Raw genomic sequence first — 20681 nt, 5'->3', positions numbered from 1 at the left:
TTGCTTTTTTTCTGCACTGAGAACTCGCCCTGCTTTCTTGCGTGCGATCCAAGAACCCTCTCTTGGGGTCTGGATCCGGACCCCTGTCTTGTAACATAATTGAAAACCCCAGTGCAAAGGCATAGAACCCTACTTAAGAATTTGCAAACATTCATCATTAATTATTTCAAATCATTGATTAAGTTTCTCTAAGCCAGATTCCTACCTGATGTCGAAAAGAAAAGCAAAAGGTAGACTGTTTCAACACTTTCAGACGCTTGGGCAAAAAATGCACTTTCATGCTATAAATAACGCAGCACAAATACTATACGGCAGGGCTTTATACTCGGGGGAAAGCTGCCAGGTCCAAACTATAAAGGAAAATTATTGGAGCTCATTTTTCCTGCCCACGTTAGCTAGCACATTTTGTTGAAATTGAAAAAAAAAAAAGATTTTGGTGAAACCAACAAAAAAAAAGCACCAACAACCCTATCTTGAAATAAACTACTGTACCTCTTACGCCTCATCCCTTATACCCCAGAATCCTGGAAGAAAAAAAGATATACCCGAGCTCGTCCAACCCCTCTTTGCGTGGACTGTGGAGGGGTATTTGGCCCATCCTGCCTCCTTTAATCCAACATTTTGCGTCTTTTTTTCTTCAGCTTCCCAGCGCCCCCTTTGGCCACCACTGACATCTTAGTTATCGCGGTCCAAAATATACGCACGCGCCTTTGAGGGCTCGCAGAGCCCGTCTCTCCCGGACAAATCTCATCCAATCAGAGCCAGCCAGGAAGCCGAGGCCCAGCAAGGCCTTGCGACGCCCAACTTCCTGGGGTTAGCGACTCTGATATCAGGTGATTCCACCCTCCGCCTCTCGCCCACCCTCGCAGAGCGCGGTGCACTTGACCCGGCCCCGCGAGGCACCGCCTCTCGCTGATTGGTCGCTGCTCGCGCGGTCTCCTGGGTGACGGGAACGCGGTAGCCTGCTTGGCGGAGACTGGGTGCGCCTGCGTACTTCATAGTTCGCGTAGCAGCTCGAGCCTGGAGATGAAGGTAAATAACTCACAAATCCCCGGGCGGGGGGCGGGAAAACGCGACTACTGACCCTCGCTCGCTTTCAAAAGAGGATGTCCGTCCCTCTCCCCCCTTCCGAGTTCGTTGGAAATGAGGGAGAGAGGTGACCAGAGAGGGCGGGGGCGAAGTTGAACAGACGAGGGAAAGGAAAGAAAATATGAGAAGAGAGGGCGGAGAGAGAGGCCTCTCGTTTTGGGGACTGCAGACGCTGTAGAAGCAGTGCAGAAAGTAGGAACCCCTCCCTGGCCGAAATGAGCGGACTGAATCTAAAGATACCCCAGCTTCGCACGCGGAAAGAACGGGTCGAGTAAACGCGTTTGGAGGGTCGCGGTAAAGTTGACTGGGTCCGATATCACGAGCTACCTCATTTCTTGGGGCTACACCTCTGGCGCAGCTGCCCAGCGCCTTAAAAAGAATGAAAAGACTCCTAAAGAATAACCTCAAATTGTATTACCTGTGACCAGTTCAATCACCTGCTAGCGAGTGTACATTATTGAGGTCTCACGTTCATGTGCCTCATCCTCTGCACGCACGGTTTCTAGGCTTGGGCTTCTTGCCCACCCCACTTTCTGATTTGTCAGAGCAGTCTCCCCCTTGCTTTGCTCTGGCAAAGAAATGGAAGGCTCTTTTTTTTTTCTTTTGAGATAGAGTCTCGCTCTGTTGCCCAGGCTGGAGTGCAGTGGCTCAATCTATGCTCCCTGCAACCTCCACGTCCAGGGTTCAAGTGATTCTCCTGCCTCAGCCTCCCGAGTAGCTGGGACTGCAGGCGCGTGCCACAACGCCCAGCTAATTTTTTGTATTTTTAGTAGAGTTGGGGTTTCACCGTGTTAGCCAGAATGGTGTCACTCTCCTGACCTCGTGATCCGCCGACCTCGGGCTCCCAAAGTGCTGGGATTACAGGCATGAACCACAGCACCCGGCCGGAAGGCTCAATTTTAAAATTATTTTAGATGTCCTCATGCTTCTTCGTGGCTATTAGTGTGGTAATTGGAATTGACGGACCAGTAATCATAACTCCCATTTTTATTTCTAAAGCTCTTTACAATTTATGAAATATTAGTAGTGAAAAGATATTATTCATGATTTACAGTTGAGAATTTTTTGCTGAAGGCAATTTAAGCGACTTACTTAAAGCCCTACAGCTAATAAGCGACAAACAAAATTTAAATCTTGGTTTTTTGGTTGTGAAACTAGCACTTTTTCCTCTGCACGGTATATGGAGCATCTATAGAGCTCCACTGAAGAAAAATAAATATGAGATCACAGCTAGAGGCAAGTCAGCCATAGAAGGTAATGAAATTCCAGTTTAAGGACTTGTCACTTGCATGAAGGAGTTCCAGGGTGAAATGGTCACAAAATTGCAAAAGTAAGATGCTTTTAGGTATTCTTTCTTCATGAGTTTCTTTATGCTCTACAAAACTTTTATGTCCCATGATCATAGCCCACTTCTACTTTCAATAGAGGTTAATTTCTTTAGCATGTAAAATGCTCGTTGGGACAGGGCGTGGTGGCTCACGCCTGTAATCCCAGCACTTTGGAATGCCGAGGCAGATGGATCACTTGAGGTCAGGAGTTCTATATCAGCCTGGCCAACGTGGTGAAACCCCGTCTCTACAAAAATTTTTTTAAAATTAGCCGGGCGTGGTGGCATGTGCTTGTAATCCCAGCTATTCGGGAGGCTGAGGCAGCAGAATCGTTTGAACCCAGGAGGTGGAGGTTGCAGTGAGCCAAGATCGCCCCACTGCACTCCAGAGCCTCAACAGAGCAAGACGCCGTCTAAACAAAAAATAAAAATAAAAAACCTCATTGCTTTGTGTTTGGTTGGTTATTTATTTATTTTGAGATGGAGTCTCGCCCTATCACCCAGGCTGGAATACAGTGGCGCCATCTCGGCTCACTTCAACCTCTGCCTCCTGGGTTCAAGGGATTCTCGTGCCTCAGCCTCCCAAGTAGCTAGCATTACAGGCGCGCACCACTATGCCCAGCTAATTTTTTGTATTTTTAGTAGAGACGAAGTTTCGCCATGTTGGCCAGGCTGTGTTTAATTTTGAGGATTGCAAGAGTTTTGTGTTGCTGCACAGACTAAGTCCCCTGTAATAATATCTAAACTTCATATGCCTAGATATGGGCATCATGGTTTAGTATATAATTTAACCTAATATCGAAATCCAAATTTTTTCACCCAAACTCATATTCCTAAATGTTCTAGATCAACACTGTCTAATATAAATGTAATGTGAGCCAATGTAATTTCATATTTTTATTGACCATTAAACATTTTTTAAGAAAACAGGTAAAATTTATTTTAATAATATATTTTATCTTACCCAGTATATCAAAAACTGTTATTTCAACGTGTAATCAATATAAAAATTAACAATGGGATAGTTTATATTCTTTTTTCAGTCATTGAAATCTGATATACGTTTTATATTTACAGCACAGCTAGGTTGGGATTACTTATATTCCAGGTCCTCAATAGCTACATGTGGTTTGTAGCCTCCATCTTGGACATCATGTTTCTAGATTGTTTCAAGGAAAAGAAAGAGTTTTCAGTTGATAACACTTTTCACCCAGTAGCCAAGTTAAACACTTAATGATGATGTAAATATAACCAATGAAACTAATAGAAGAAAATAATGTTGAAAGGAGTAAAGACATTCTGTATTTTTATGATGTTCAAGATAGCAATTTTTGTGTTTAATTGCCAGGAATCCATGCCACAGATAATTAACTGAATTCAGGCTTCACTTATTTTAATCTTTAACATCTACAAAACACTAAAATTACACATTTTTATAAAATTAACATTCAGAAGCATTAAAAAGCTAAAAAATTTTATAATAAAAGCTCTCCTATATCTTAAGATCTGTAATTTGCCACGTAGTTGTGTATGTTTGGTTGCTTGATTTTGTTTTGTTTGTTGTTAACTTCTAGATAAGCTCTAAAATAATCCTCACCATCCTGAATCCTATTGTTTTCATGACCATGTTTTGATATTTTTCTGATCAACACTTGATTGTATGTTTTGAAAATATTAAAAATTGTGTTTATTTTTTAGCGTATTTTCTCACTGCTAGAAAAGACTTGGCTTGGCGCACCAATACAGTTTGCCTGGCAGAAAACGTCCGGAAACTACCTTGCAGTAACAGGGTAAGAAACCAATGAATGTTTTAAGCAGTGGTTGTATGCCCATGTAACCGTACCATCTACTCAGTAGAAGTTGTTTTTGTTTTTGTTTTTTAGACGGAGTCTAGCTTTGTTGCCCAGGATGGAGTGCAGCAGCATGATCACAGCTTGCTGCAACCTCCACCTCCCAGGTTCAAGTGAACCTGGCCTCAGTAAAAGTTTTTGTGTAACAGTTGTATAGTAGGGAAAGGAATATATTTATCTCCATTAACATCAAAGTTCATAGAACCTTTTCCCTGGTAATAACTTTTTATATACAAATTATTAAACTATCAGGAGAAAACACTGAAATCACTTGGATGGCAGCTTTATATATATATATAGATAAATAAAAGAAACATTTAGGCCGGGTGCAGTGGTTCATGCCTATAATCCCAACAATTTGGGAGGCCAAGTTAGGCGGATCACTTGAGACCAGGAGTTTGAGACCAGCCTGGCCAACACGGTGAAATGCCATCTCTACAAAAATACAAAAATTAGCCCGGTGTGGTGGCAGGCATCTGTAATCCCAGCTACTTGGCAGGCCGAGGCAGGAGAATTGCTTGAACCTGGAAGGTGGAGGTTGCAGTGAGCCGAGATCGCACAACTGCACTCCAGCCTGGGCAACAGAGGGAGACTCTGTCTCAAAAAAAAAAAAAAAAAAAAAAGTGTATCATATCTTTATGTTCTGATTGCTTTCAGAGCTGATTATATTGTGAAAATCTTTGATCGCCATGGTCAAAAAAGAAGTGAAATTAACTTACCTGGGTAAGTCCAGAAGTAGATTTAAAAAAACCTGTCAAGCTTTGTTACCTAAAACATTAGAAAAAATACTGCCTTAAAATTATAATCAAATAGAATCTTTCACTTCTTCTGTTTGCAAAGGGATTTGTTTTTTTAGCCGTAAGTAGTTATGAAATATGTAGAGATATATGAATTAGAGTTTCTATATATAAACACCCATATACTCACAGAGAAGCCTTAAGACAGGATCATAAATCAGACCATGTGAAAGAATTGAGTCCACACGAAAGAATTCTTTTAAATTATAAACAAGTCTTAGTGTATGTATAGGCAGATAAGATAAACCTGTGTCTACTTTAGTTTTCCATCTCTAATAAATTGTTGGAAAATACTTACTTTCCACATAACTTTGTAAAGGATAAAGGCTTTATCCATTTTCAGGAAATCATTCTACATTATACTAAGCATAATTGAAGCATTTTTAATGATTCAGTGTAATCACTACCTGTATTAGCTATTCTGCTGATAGTCTCAGTGGTTATTAAGATGTATAAAGGCTCTGTGCTGTGGCTTATGCCTGTAATCCCAGCACTTTGGGAGGCCGAGGCAGGTGGATCATGAGGTCAGGAAATCAAGACCATCCTGGCTAACACGGTGAAACCCCGCCTCTACTAAAAATACAAAAAAGTAGCTGGGCGTGGTGGCATGCGCCTGTAGTCCCAGCTACTTTGGAGGCTAAGGCAGGAGAATTGCTTGAACCCGGGAGGTGGAGGTTGCAGTGAGCCAAGATTGCACTACTGCACTTCAGCCTGGGTGACAAAATGAGACTCTGTCTCAAAAAAAAAAAAAATACGTATAGAGTCCCTCACCTAAACTGACTTATGGTGCTGTGCTTTTAAAATTCATGTTTCTTTCTGTAGTTTATTGACCATTTTTGAAAATCAGATTTTACTTTTCTCGGTCTCTAACAGCCTTTCCTATCTCTTGCCCTGCCCCACCCACCTAATGCCATCATTTTGGCATTTTCCGTTAACTCTCTTAATTGTAGCTTCTGGTTTCTATATTCCTGGAAGCAGGTCCAAGAAGCTATAATTATATGTGAAATAAAAGAAGGCTCAGTAAAAGTTGTCTTTGAGTAAATTGCATGAGCTTATGTGATCTCTGTGACATCTATTTCTGTTACATGATGGCCTCATTTCTTCTGGATTGTTTTGCTGTATTCATAATAGTGGAAATTGACTGACAGAGGATCCCCAGATAAGGAAAATGCTGTTAAATACATAATCTTTAATTAGTAGATGATTTTGTCAATAATTGGAATAATAGACCATTTCCTATTTATAACTATGTTGTTACCTTAATCAAATTACTCTCCTTATTTTCTATCAAGATATAAAATGAAAATAATGACCAGGCACAGGGGCTCACACCTGTAATCCCAGTATTTTAGGAGACTGAGGCAGAGGATCACTTAAGCTCTGGAATTTGAGGTTATTGTGAACTATAATCACTTGAGCCCAGGAGTGTGAGGTTATAGCCAAGTATAATCGCACCACTGCACTCCAGCCTGGGCAACAGAGCCAGACCTTGTCTCAAAAAAAAAAAATAACATTTCTTATTCACCACTTTAGAATCAATCTTTCCCTTTTTTACAATCCTATATCTACCCAATCACTCAGTTTAGCTCTAATTTTGCTGCTTTTCTTTTTTTGAAACAGGGTCTCACTGTATCTCCCAAGCTGGAGTGCAGTGGCACAAACATGGCTCACTGCAGCCTTGACCTCCCGGGCTCAAGTAATCCTCCCACTTCAGCCTCCTGAGTAGCTGAGTAGCATGTGCATGTCACCATGCCCAGCCCCCCTTTTTTTCTCTTTTTTTTGGTAGAGATGGGATCTTACCATGGTGCTCAGGCTGGAGTGCAGTGGCACGATCTTGGCCCACTGCAACCTCTGCCTCCCGGGTTCAAGCGATTCTCCTGCCTCAGCCTCCCAAGTAGCTGGGATTACAGGCATGCACCACAATGCCCAGCTAATTTTGTATCTTTTAATAGAGATGGGGTTTCTCCATGTTGGTCAGGCTGGTCTCGAACTCCTGACCTCAGATGATCCACCTGCCTCGGCCTCCCAAAGTGCTGGGATTACAAGCGTGAGCCACTGTGCCCAGTCACTTTGTTTCTTATCAATACCTTCTTTTCCTCTCTGTCAATCTAAAATGATCTTTTAAAAGTTGATCATACAAATTATGTCTCAATTCCAGATGTGATTCATTTGTAAAGGTGCTTGATGAGTTTGTTTTATCAAAAGGCAGGGTTCTTTATAGGATTTAAGAAAATCTGCTAACTTAAGTATGATTATATTTAATGTAGTGTATGAAAATGGTATTAAAAGTAAAATTTTAAATTTTACCATCCCCTCAACCACAGCAAAAAATTGAAGTTAATATCACCCATGCAGTGAATAGTGAGTTGTATTTCTCACTTTAGAGAGTTTATTATCTGTTCAAAATAGATTGAATAATCTTGTTATAGACAAAAATCACAGTGATTTTACTTTAAAAAAATGTATAGTGATATTTTGCTCTCTTTTTAAAAAGTAACTGTGTTGCCATGGATTGGGATAAAGATGGAGATGTCCTAGCAGTGATTGCTGAGAAATCTAGCTGCATTTATCTTTGGGATGCCAACACAAATAAGACTAGCCAGTTAGATAATGGCATGAGGTAAGATAAGTTTTTTATTTTTTAAAGCTTCACTTAGAAACATGAATATTTGTAGCTTTGGTGCTAACAATTCTTTTCTACTTTCATTTTAAAGATTCCTCAATGAGTTATTTTCTTAGAAAATGATTATTTTATTATTGTTACCCAATTAGAATGAAATTGTTATAACTGTGAAATATAAATAGCTTCTTAAAAAGTTACTTTCAGTGGAACAGACTAAGAAGTGCAGAGATGAGACAAAATATATATGGGAAAATCCAGAGATGGGCTTGACCATAGGCATGGCTGGATCTAGGAGTTATAATGGTGCAATCAAGACTTTTTCTCCATCTCTCAGCTCCTCTTTTCTCTGTATTGACTTCATTCTAAATCAGATTCTCACCCACGACTACTGGTAGCTATCAGTGTGTATCATTCTTCATAGCAAGCCATGCCAGAGAAAAGAGCATGTGCCTTGACATCACCAGAGCCCATTCAGTTCCTCAAAAGGTCTCTGAATGGAGTAGGCAGGGCCATGGATTGGTACTCCTACCAAGTGAAAGGAAGGGTGAAGGGCAGGGCAGTTCCCAAATGGAAAAACACCTTGGGCAGACAGAATAAATGACAGATATCTGCTAAAATAGAAACCAGTTTCCGATATGGAAAAGAAAAACTTGTCAGCATTTCCAGCTAAAACTTTGCCATTTTGACCTTGGACGAGTTGCTTAACCTCTCTCCAAGCCTCAGTTTCTTCATCTGTATGATGTGGGTATAGCATGTTTCATGGCTTCATGTACCCCTCAGGTGGGGAGGAAGAGATCATATACATGCTATGAGACCAGACTATAAGTTTTCAAGTTATTTACTAAGGAATAACCGAACCCAGAGGAAGCAAGGCAGTCATGTAGAGCAGCATCAGCTGTAACCTAGGGAGTGCAGTCCCATTGACCCTCCAGAGTGAGTGTTGAGGCAAGTAGCTACAGAAGATACCGTCTACCAATGTAAAGTCTTTCTGAGTCTAAGAACCTTCAGTTCTTACTCTGTCCTCTTACACTTTGGGTTTACATCACTTTTCAGAAAGATTTTATATACACTCTGTGCTTTCATTCAAGGGAATGTTTAATAAACTTCAAGTACTGGTTCTTGAGCCAAATTCACCAACAGTAAGGCCATGTTCTCACTCAGAGAAAAGTGCATAATTAATCCCCTGATGTTTCTAACTGGTCTATCTCTGCCTTCAGCTCTCTATCTTCCCAGAGTGTCTGTTTCTCCGCTTCATCTTAGGATTGTTGTGATGTTTAAATGTAAGTCATGGCAAGGCATAAAATTAAGACCCAAGTAAATGGTAGATGTTATCGTAATTGTCATTAAAATAAAATTCAGGTTGCTTTACTGTTGATGCTTATAATTAAAGTCTAAAGGACTTTTGTATATCCAAAAGCATACCCACTATTGTTTGTTCTCTATTCAAAGGCCAATCTGTTATACTAGCTAGTTATTAAACAAAACTTTGAATATCAATTTTTCTTAAGTATTTTTATTTAAGAAGGTCCTGTTGTACATGGCCACCTTGCTTCCTCTAGGTTCAGTTATTCCTTAGTAAATAAATGCTTTTAATCAATTTAGGTTCCATTTATAAAATTTATCTGAAGTGAGTCTTTTGAGCACTTCAGACACCTTAAATAGTACCCAAAACCTATCCAAATGTAATTATCACAAAACTTACCGTGGTGCCACTTAACTAAAAATATTACATTAATTCAATGAGCTGAATTCATTTATTTTTGCTATATATGCTTTTATACTCTTTTAGGATTATAGCAGTATTTACTCTGCTCCTGCCTAGACCTAACAGAAGTAGTCATTTAATTATATGACTGGGATATAGCCATTTCTTTCCACAGAAAACCATGTATGTAACATCTGCTTCATCAACCAATTCATTCTTGGATGGATCACAGAACATGGTTGCTTCTCCCAAGGCAATTTGGACCTGAGTACTAGGTATCCTACTCAGTGTCTTTTTAAATTGACCTTCAGTTGTCATGTTAGTAAAATTCTTTTAAGCCCATGCCTTATACATAGGTTGCAATTTTTTGTAACCTGTACATTTCCCTAGGGTGATATATTCTTTAAATTTTGCTTGGCCAGAGATACATGTGATTGTTATATGTTGTCCTGATCCAATGGCATTATTGGAAATTTACATATGCTTTAGTATCGTATTGTAATTTGCAAGACTTTCTACAGGCCTTATCTCCTAAGAGGGATGGAGTCTGTTCAGTTAGCTCTTCTTTTGAGGACATTTGATTACTTGATCTTCTTAGAACACATTATTTAACACTTTCTTTCTAGTTGGTTGTTGTATAACTGTCAGTGCTGATAAACTATTGAATAGACTAATGTTATATTTATCTTATTATGTATGATCACTGTTGCTGATCAGATCTTGTTCTTGTTATACAGTTCTTTTCTCTGATACTATTTTTAGCTCATGCAGAATTATTTTTATTCATATTTTCTTTGAAGGAGTCTCTCTAAGACAGGATTAAATGTGTAAGAGATTTCTTACAGGAAATGCCTGTGAGGGAGCCTAGAGAGGTTAGGAGAAGAGATTGGAAGAGCTGTCAGACCTCAGTGCATGTCTGACCCTTATAAATGAGAGAGGGAAAGAAGTAAGGTTGGGAAGAAGCATCTTAAATTGTAACACAGTTTTGGTTTTTTTGGTTTTTTTTTGTTTTGGATCGGAGTCTCCCTCTGTCACCCAGGCTGGAGTACAGTGGCACGATCTCGGCTGATTGCAACCTCCACCTCCTGGGTCAAAGCAGTTCTCCTGCCTCAGCCTGCAAAGTAGCTGGGACTACAGGTGCCCACAACCACGCCCAGCTAATTTTTGTATTTTTAGTAGAGATGGGGTTTCACCATGTTGGCCAGGCTGGTCTCGAACTCCTGACCTCGGATGATCTGCCCACCTCAGCCTCCCAAAGTGCTGGGATTACATGCGTGAGCCGCCGTGCCCAGCCCATTAAATTGTAGTAGAGTTCTAATTAAGAAAGTTCAGCTAGGTCTGTGGGGAGTCTTTGGGCAAAAGTTACCTGTCAAAGGAGTTCTGCCCGGGAATGGGCCCAGCAGTTATCCCTCCCTCACGCAGTCATTGTCTGGGAGCAGCCTATGAGAAAGCACAGCCCAGTTCATTGAGGTGATGGATTCCAAAGCCTAGCAGTTGGGGCTTGTGGCCAGTTACACTTTCTGCAGACAAAGGGAAATCTGAGAGGCACATTATTGTAGCTATGGCACCTACTTAAAAGAAGGAAAAAAAGATTAAAATGCATATTTATCTTTTGTAAAATAGATACTTAATAGAAGAACCTAGCAGCCTGGTATGTTACTACTCCCTTACTTGCTAAAATTAATTTTTTTTTCTTTCTTTTTGAGACAGAGTCTCGCTCTGTTGCCCAGGCTAGAGTGCAGTGGCACAATCTCGGCTCACTGCAGCCTCTGCCTCCTGGGTTCAAGCGATTCTTCTGCCTAAGCCTACCTAGTAGCTGGAACTACAGGTGCATGCCACCACACCCAGCTAATTTTTGTATTTTTAGTAGAGACAGGTTTCACCACATTGGCCAGGCTGGTCTCGAACTCCTGACCTTGTGATCCGTCCACCTGGGCCTCCCAAAGTGCCGGGATTACAGACGTAAGTCACCGTGCCCGGCCTAAAATTAATTTTTTAACGAAACATTTTACTATATGCTTCTATTATTACAACTAATTTTTCCACATACTTTAAATTATTTTTTTCTCTTCCAAGTAACATCATGATTTTACAATGTTTCACAAACTCAACTTGTATTAAACAAGTATGTAATGTTTAATCCTCAAGTTCTCCTAATTTTGCCAGAGGAAACCTCTTTAAACTTACTATTTTGTCCTTTTATCACTGCCCTCAACATTCTTGGAAGCAGTGCTGCTTTCTGAAAACCATACCATGGTCTGTCAGCAGTGCTCAAAATTTAGCTGCATCAGAATCCCCTGGAGGGCTTATGAAAACACAGGGAGCTGGGTGCCACTTTCAGAATTCCTCGGTTAGTATGTCTGGACTGGGATCTGAGAACTGGCATTTCCCACAAGTTCCTAGATAATGCTGCTGGTTCTGATTTCAAATCTTGAGAACCACTGTTCTTGACCCATTGTAATTTCTTTTCTCAATATATGGAAAGAGGTACACTCCAAGAAGTTCTGCATCCCCTTAGTAGGGAACTGTATAACACTTCAACCTCGTGAATCCTAGAATGCATGTCAGAACTGGTGGTGGGCAAAAGTGTTTTCTGCCGGCTTTTGAGCTACTCTTAATAGTGACGGAGCTAGAAAAGATATATCCTTTTTAAAGTTACGAACTCCCAATGATTTTTACCATTTAATATATTATGTTATTGGATGCTACTTTTTTAAAGCATGAGGTTTCACCATCCATTAATATTTTTGTAATTACATTTAGAGCTAAAACTCTTTAATAGACAAATTAATAAATACCTCATCATAGGTCATCTCATGAATTATGAGGTTTATCATAACAGAAGTGAAGTCTACATTCATTATACTTTTGTATTTTGAGTCTAACTGACCCTAAGATCATCCTATAGCATCTCCAAAATGTCTTTAGCATTTAGTCTTTGTCCTGAAGCATTAAGTTGTATTTTGTACTTTGGCTTCTAAGTAGATGTTAAAGTTATCCATGGAGTACTTTTTTAAAGGACTGTTTAGAGGTTATGATCGTGAATTGTTTAGTAATTTATGTCTTAATGTTACAGGGATCAAATGTCTTTCCTTCTTTGGTCAAAAGTTGGAAGTTTCCTGGCTGTTGGAACTGTTAAAGGAAATTTGCTTATTTATAATCGTCAGACATCTCGAAAGATTCCTGTCCTTGGTAGGTGATAGCTGGAAACGCTGCTAAATATTTGAGATGCTTTACCTAAATGTAAATTCTGCTGCCTTGGGTTTCCCTGATCTTGCAAGGGAAATTTTGCAGTACGAACCCCCTCCCCATGTCCCCCCAAAGTCTTAATTTAGCTAAACATGAAGATCCCTGTTCACTGCTTACTGATAACTTCCCAGGGTACATAGAATAGATTGAGTTAAAGTCAGGGTGTGCCTTTGGCATCAGGACATTAATAGCATGGCTTCCATTTGTCCTTTCTCACCCAGACTCTACCTCTGGACGAGGAATAGCTCATATGCATATGAACACATATTGATAATATGTGCTATTTTTGTTAATTTAGTTGCATTATAATATGTGGTAATTTTACTCCACACAGTAGGCAGATTAAAACATTTACTGCTTGGGTCTGGGCATGGTGGCTCACGCCTGTAATCCCAGCACTTTGGGAGGCCAAGGTGGGTGGATCACAAGGTCAGGAGTTCAAGACCAGCCTGGCCAAGATGGTGAAACCCCGTCTCTACTAAAAATACAAAAAAATTAGCCAGGTGCAGTGGCAGGCACCTGTAGTCCCAGCTACTCAAGAGGCTGAGGCAGGAGAATCACTTGAACTTGGAGAGCGGAGATTGGAGTGAGTCAAGATCACGCCACTGCACTCCAGCCTAGGTGACAGAGTGAGACTTCATCTCAAAAAAAAAAAAAATTTACTGCTTGGATAGAATATATCAAGATTTCTAATTCTGACCCCTCACCCTCTCCAAATCCTAGTTAAATCTAGATGTGGACTATGAATTCCATTTGCCTCAGGATATGCAGCCGGAGGGTGTTTTTATGTGTTCCTTGTTTGACCTTCTTGTTTCAGCTCTTTGATTCCCCCAACCTCTGGCCACTTGGCATCTGCCCTCTGAATACCCAAGAAGAATCATCTATTCTTTTCAATTATTGTAACATCATTGTGATGAATGGTAGAACCTAGTGGGCTTAATTGCATCCAGGTGGCCAGGAAAAGTATAACTTACTGCTAATAAAGGAATTACACTCTGGAGATAGTGGCACCCACAGATATTTGAGAAAGTGCTCTTCATTCAAGACAATCATTTCAAATTATTTTTACATATATGTATCTCTTTAATGTTAACATTAATTTTTGGTGCTACAGCTAAACATTAATGTCATTGAACTATTTGAAAAGTTAAACTAAAATTTTTTAAGTTACAAATATCAACTTTAAATTAGTTTGTCTATTAACTGTTATTATTGGTGTTAAGACTAACTTAATATCTGAGCACTGAAAGCAAAAGGGCTTTGAGGTATATAAGAAGGAGGAGGAAGAAGATACTTTCTTCTCCCTTTCTTGGGTATAGAAAGATATCTTTGGCATCTTCCTACTTGTCTTTGTACAGTCTTTTCCCCTTCCTAATGCCTGTTTCTTTGGAGACCCAGTTCCTTTATAACACCCAAGTCCCTTAATCTATGATCTGCAAAATCTCTGTAGCCCCAGTTTCTTCTCTGAATATTTCTTTCACTTTTATGCTCTGGTCTCCTGATATGAAATACTGTCTATATCCTGAAAACTCCCAAATTTTTATCTTTTCCACACTGTAGACTCATACCTCCAGCTGCTTACTCAACATTTTCAATGAGGTATCTAAATATATACTTCAAATTTAGTATTCCAAAACCTTCTTGACTCACAGCTTTTCCTTCCACTATTGTTGACATTTCATTCTTCCAAATCTGTAGGCCAAGATTTAGGGCCACCCTTGACTCTTTTCTTTCTCGTACTCTCCATATCTAATTTGTCAGAAAATCTTATAGACTCAACCTCCAAATATCTCCAGAATCCAGCCTGTCTCACCATCTCTACTGCTGCCACCATGGTGTGGTCTCAAACATTTTCTGCCTTAATTTCTACAGTCTCCTCTTTACTGGCCTCTCCACTTCAACTCTTGCCCCACTCTAGAATCTTCTCAACCCAGAGGCCAGAATGAGCCCTCTGCTCAGAACTCTTCAGTGGTTTCCGTCTCACCCAGAATCAAAGCGAAAGGCCTTAAAATGGCCAGAACAAATTTTCCATAATCTGGCCTTTGCAACCCCTCTGACCTCATCTCATGTTCTTCCTTCGTCATTTGTCTGCTCCAACCACACTGTCCTTCCTGAGCCTCTTAACACACCAGGCAAACTCCTGCCTCAGGGTCTACTCACTTAACCTTTCATTTAATACTTGCTTTCTGCATAGGTACTGTATTAGATTCTATGAGGGTACGAAGAATGAAATGAATGTGGTCTCTGCTTTCAGTAACAGCTAAAATAGCTGACACTTTGATAGCATTTCATTTCATATGTGCCTTGCACTTTGGTCAGTGCTTTAATGCAATTGAATCTCAACCCTATGAGAGGTCATACTATTATTCCTAATTTATGAATGAAGTGAGTAAGGAATAGAAAGGTTGGCTAGGCATGGTGGCTCATCCCTGTAATTCCAGCATTTTGGAAGACGGAGGCAGGTGGGTCACTTGAGGTCAGGAGTTCAAAACCAGCCTGGCCAACATGGTGAAACCCCATCTCTACAAAAAATACAAAAAAATTAACCAGGTGTGGTAATGGGCTCCTGTAATCCCAGCTACTTGGGAGGCTGAGGCAGGAGAATTGCTTGAACCCAGGAGGCAGAAGCTGCAGTGAGCTGATAAGATTATACCACTGCACTCCAGCCTGGGAAACACAGCAAGACTCCATCTCAAAAAAAAAAAAAGGTTAAGTAACTTACTGAAGATTTTTTCAGTAGGTAGTGGAGCTAAGACTCAAAGCTAAGCAGTCTGGCTCCAGAATCTATACACTTAACTGTTCTTCTCATTAGTAGAATTACCCTTGGGACTCTTGAGGATTTATCTATCCCAAGACCTTCAGAAATGCCCATTGTGTCAAGTGTGTGATTTCCCCCCCCCCAAAAAAAAAAAAAAAGTAATTTTTGCACTGACTGGAAAGCTCAATGAAAAACCGTGATAGTTAGTGGCTATTTGATATTACTCATTAGCTTAGTTACACAGTTCTTAACAGGTACATCAGTGTTATCATATATTATTATATATCTTTTAGCTGTTGCTGTTTTTGTTTTTTTGAGAGGTAAGGTCTTGCTGTGTCACCCAGGCCAGAGGGCAGTGGTGGGATTACGGCTCACTGCAGCCTCAATCTCCTAGGCTCAAGTGATCCTCCCACCTCAGCTTCCCGAGTAGCTGGGACTACAGGCGTGTGCCAGCAGACCTGGCTAATTTTTTTTCTTTAATTTTTGTAGAGATGAAGTCTCACTCTGTTGCCTAGGCTGATCTTGAACTCCTGGGCTCATACAATCCTCCCACCTCAGCTTCCCAGTGCGCTGGGATTATAGGCATGAGCCACTGTGCCTGGCCTCTTTTAGTTATATATGAACAGTTAAACTGTGAATGTTAAATCTGCTTATGTCAAAGGTATACCACACCATGAAGCTGAGTATGAGTAAAGTTAACTTCACTGCTTTGGAATTTACGTCTCTTAAGACATCAACTTTGGAGCCAGGCATAGTGGCTCACGCCTGTAATCCCAGCACTCTGGGAGGCCAAGACGGGTGGATCGCTTGAGCTCAGGAGTTGGAGACCAACTTGGGCAACAAAATGAAACCACGTCTTTACAAAAAATACAAAAATGACCAGGTGTAGTGGCTCATGCCTGTAGTCCCAGCACTTTGGGAGGCCAAGGCAGGCAGATCACCTGAGGTCAGGAGTTCAAGACCAGCTTGGCTAACATGGTGAAACCGTGTCCCTACTGAAAATATAAAAATTAGTCAGGTTTGGTGGCACACCTGTAGTCCCAGCTACTTGACAGGCTGAGGCAGAAGAATTGCTTGAACCTGGGAGGCGAAGGTTTCAATGAGCCAAGATCGCACCACTGTACTCCAGCCTGGGCAAGACAGCAAGACTCCATCTTAAAAAAAAAAAAAAAAAAAGAATTAGCTGGGTGTGGTGGCATGTGCCTATAGTCCCAGCTACTTGGGAGGCTGAGTTGGGAGGATGACTTGAACCTGGGAAGCAGAGGTTGCAGTGAGCTGAGATCATACCACTGCACTCTAGCCTGGATGACAGAGCCAGAACCTGTCTCAAAAAAGAAAAAAAGACACCATCTTTGCAGGTTTGGTTATATGATAAGCAAATAAATCTTGTCAAGGAGCAAAATATCTTTTTACATCAGGCGCCCTATGCTTATATCCAGATAAAAATTTGGAAAACAGTAATGCCTTTATATACCATTATTTTGATTGATACCTTGGTAATAAACTATTTTAAATAAGGTTGCTTAGACACTAACTGCTTTGATGAAATTCTAAATTCTTGTCTGTTTAATCTCTTGGTATATTCAGATTGGCATCACAAATTTTTTTCTTTGAGAAATCCACATGTCTGTACAAAAATCATCTCTTTTTCAGGAAAACATACTAAGAGAATCACTTGTGGATGTTGGAATACAGAAAATCTGCTTGCTTTAGGTGGTGAAGATAAAATGATTACAGTTAGTAATCAGGAAGGTGACACGATAAGACAGGTAATACAGTAACATCTCTTTGGTCTGAATATATTCAAGCTTTCCCCTCAAATAAATAGTTTGTCTAGCAAACTAATCTATGCAATTTTTAAAAATCTATATGTGAGGTATGTATATGATGTGTGTATACACAATAACTTCAAAAACCTTTATGTGTCAGAACGTTTTTCTTTGATATGAATATGTTCTCCAAATATCCTCCTTTGTATATTTCCCTTTGTTATTAATGTGGATTATCAGCTCTGTAGTTCTAGTCAGTGTATTTGTGAAGTAACTCTTTTTTATATATGTATATTTATAATACAAATGTTAATAACTGGTAGATCTTGAACTCAGAGTCAAATCGGCCTGATTATAAAGCCCATACCTTTAACTGATAAATTGCTTCTAAACTAATGCTAATGAAATTTAATTTTAAGATTAAATTTTTCTACTGTTCACATTTCTCAAGATTGATTAGCTCTTTCAGAGGCTCCCTCCTTATGGGAATTTGTATCGCCAGTAGATACATAATGTAACCAATGGGAAATTTTCACTTTGGACTACTGCTTATGATTTAGTATTGCTAGAGTAATACTGACTAACATATTCTTTGAATACCTGCTAGGCACATGGTACTGTGCTATATACTATAGAAAGAATATGAAATATGGCTCTGTATTGGCCAATCTATTGCTGCATAACAAATTAACCTCAAAATGTAGAAGCTTAAAACAACACTTACGATTTCATGGTTTTGTGGATGAGGAATTTAGATGCAGCTTATTTGGGTGTCTCTGCCTCAAAGTCTCTACAAGGCTGCAATTGTGTTGTCAGGGCTGCAGTTTCATGTGAAGGCTCGATAGGGAGAAAATCTGCCTCCAAGCTCACTCATGTGGGTGTTGACAGGGTTCAGTTCCTTATAGGTTGTTAGACTCAGTTTCTCTCTGGCTATTCACTGGAAGCCTCCCTCACTTCCTTGCCAGATGGATCTCTCCATAGAGTACCTCACAACACAGCAGCTGGCAAGAGAGTGAGAGAAGCCATTCAAGACTGAAGCTGCATCTCTTTATAACCTAATCACAGAATCACTTTTGTGATATTTTGTTCTTTAGAAGTGAATTACAAGGTATAGCCCACACTCAGTAGGGCAGGGATGGGGATCACACAGGCATAAAACCAGTAAGTGGGGATCATTGTGGGCCACCTTAGAGGTTGCCAATCATAGGGCCCCACTCTTAAGAAGACATTACTAATATTATAAAACACACATGGTCTTGCAGATTAATTGTCACATTTTGTGGTGCAGCTTACCTGTCCTACAACATTTGGGAGATAGAGAAGATCAATGAAAGTTTGATTGTGACTCTCTCAAAGATAGAAGGCTATCTGAATCAGTCAGGGTATAGACTAAACTGTTGGGACAGAGAGACCTAAAACTTCAGGGGGTGTAAGAATATGATAGTATGGGTCGGGGCAGGGGGTTTCCTCTCTTTCTTTCTCATGTAACAGAGAGACAAGTTACCTACGTACCTCTGCTTCACTAAATTGTACAGAGTCTCAGGTTCCTTCCGTCTTATTGCTCTGCCATTTTCTAGAGTATTTTACCCTCGTCTGCATGATTGAAGCTAATGTACCAGGATCACATCTGCATTTTAGCTCCAGGGAAAGGACAAAGAGAAGAAATAGAATGTAAGAAATTTGTAAAGGACTTGATCTGGAAGATGCATTTATTATTTCCCTTCATATCATATGACTAGAACCTAGTCATGTGGCCAAATCTACCTGCTCCCAGGAAAGCTGCAATTTTAGTCCAGCTAGATGACTATGTGCCTTGCTAAAACTTACTTTAGTAGATAGTGCAGAACATTTACTCATTCAGTACAAGCAGAACAGCAAGGAAAAACTTACCACAGCTTGTTCATGTGTTGTTCAAGCCTGGACTAACTGAAGATACAGGTTTTAATTGGGAATTTTTAGAAAATAGGGCTGAAGAAAGTCGATTCCTGTGTCTGTTTTAATCATCCTATTTTCAATGCCCTTAAGAAATAGAATGTTAGGTATAGTACAAATGCTACAACTCCCCTCTCTTGTGTCCATATCAGACATCACCAATAGATAGTGGATTTTTTCCCTCCACTGAATCAAAATATGGCCTTAGAATATTTTTTCCATATAGCATTCCAGGAAGTCACTACAATTCAGCTGTTACTTATGTACAAGATAACTATTTTTCATTTCTAATCCTTAAGAAGTCTACTTCCAAAATTAGACATCCTACTTAAGCTGTCATGTAGTAAGCAAAATATGTATTGTACGTGTTGCTTTGTTTGGTGTTTTTTCTTAATTGTTTTAACTTTGGTGTTCTGAAGATCACTATGGTGTTACTTGTATGGATTTATTTTTATTTATCCTGCTCAGGATTTGTCTTGCTTCCTGAATCTGAAGATTGCTATCTTTTGTCAATTCAGGAAAATTCATAGTCATTATCTCTTTGAATATTACTTCTTGCCCTTTCTATTCTATTTTTCGGGAGCATCTGTTAGATAGCTGTTGGACCTTCCTATGTCTCTTAATCTCTGCTTTTCATAGTTTCTATCTTTTTATCACTCTGCAACCTTTTGGATGATTTCCTCATATTAGTTCACATATTCTTTCTTCAAATTTGTCTAATCATCTGTCTATACCATTGAGTTTTTTTATTTTAATGACTCCTTGTTTTTAGAAAGTACTTTGTAGTTCTTTTAAAAATCTGCTTGAAATACATGAATAGACAGTTCACACAAAAATATATAAAAAATGGCTCTCATACATATGAAAAAATTTCAAACTTACTCATAATTAAATAACTACAAATTAAAGCCACACTGAAATACCAGTTTTCATCTATCAGGGTGGCAAAATTATGGAAAATATGGCAACATATTCTGTTGGTGAAACTGTAGATAAAATAAGTATGTCCTGTCTGGAGGAAAATTTGGAAATAGCTAACAAAACTACATCTGTACTTACTTTTTGACCTAACAATACCATTTCTAGGACTCTACCCTTCAGATACATCTCCTATAATACAAAAGTACATATGCACCCAAAAAAAACTGCCTGAACTTAAAAAATTCTTTTCTGATATTTATGAGTCCTTTTACAGCTTTAGTCATTTTTAAAATATTTATTTTATAATTTCTGTCTCCGATAATTCTATTATTTTTATATCTGCTAGCTCCTTCTCTTGATACATTGTTTCTTTACGAGTTTTGTAATTTTGAATTATGAGCTCATCTTTAGCAAGGTTTATGTGTGGAAATTTTTTAAAACCTTGGTAGAGGTTCTGGGTTAGTTTTTTTCGAAACTGCAGGGGTAGTATAAGCCTAGATGCTTCCATATTTTATGTTAATTTCTCATCTTGGGAGCTCCCAAACAACCCAACATATGAATTTGAACCTCAGACTATAGTGAGGATAGGAAGGGAGGAATGGAGATATTTAAATCCTTTTTCCTTTTTCTTTTTCTTTCTTTCTTTTTTTTTTTTTTTTTT

General features: G+C 39.5%; 1 protein-coding gene across 2 annotated transcripts in view; it reads left to right on the top strand.

The window, feature by feature from the left end:
* Positions 1-891: 891 nt before the first annotated feature.
* Positions 892-20681, top strand: part of WDR19 (WD repeat domain 19) — a 93782-nt gene continuing 73992 nt past the window's right edge. Inside the window, exons 1-6 of one of the 2 annotated variants that reach the window (XM_011949102.1) lie at positions 892-1032; positions 4115-4206; positions 4924-4989; positions 7558-7683; positions 12468-12583; positions 17052-17167. In XM_011949102.1, coding sequence (XP_011804492.1) covers positions 1027-1032; positions 4115-4206; positions 4924-4989; positions 7558-7683; positions 12468-12583; positions 17052-17167 — 522 coding nt within the window. In that variant the 5' untranslated portion in view covers positions 892-1026. The remainder of the gene's footprint in view (positions 1033-4114; positions 4207-4923; positions 4990-7557; positions 7684-12467; positions 12584-17051; positions 17168-20681) is intronic. The other variant, XM_011949103.1, reaches the window with a different exon arrangement.

The sequence above is a fragment of the Colobus angolensis genome, unplaced genomic scaffold, assembly GCF_000951035.1.
Source record: "Colobus angolensis palliatus isolate OR3802 unplaced genomic scaffold, Cang.pa_1.0 Scaffold29, whole genome shotgun sequence".
Taxonomy (NCBI): domain Eukaryota; kingdom Metazoa; phylum Chordata; class Mammalia; order Primates; family Cercopithecidae; genus Colobus; species Colobus angolensis.
This window is presented reverse-complemented; position numbering and strand designations above follow the sequence as displayed.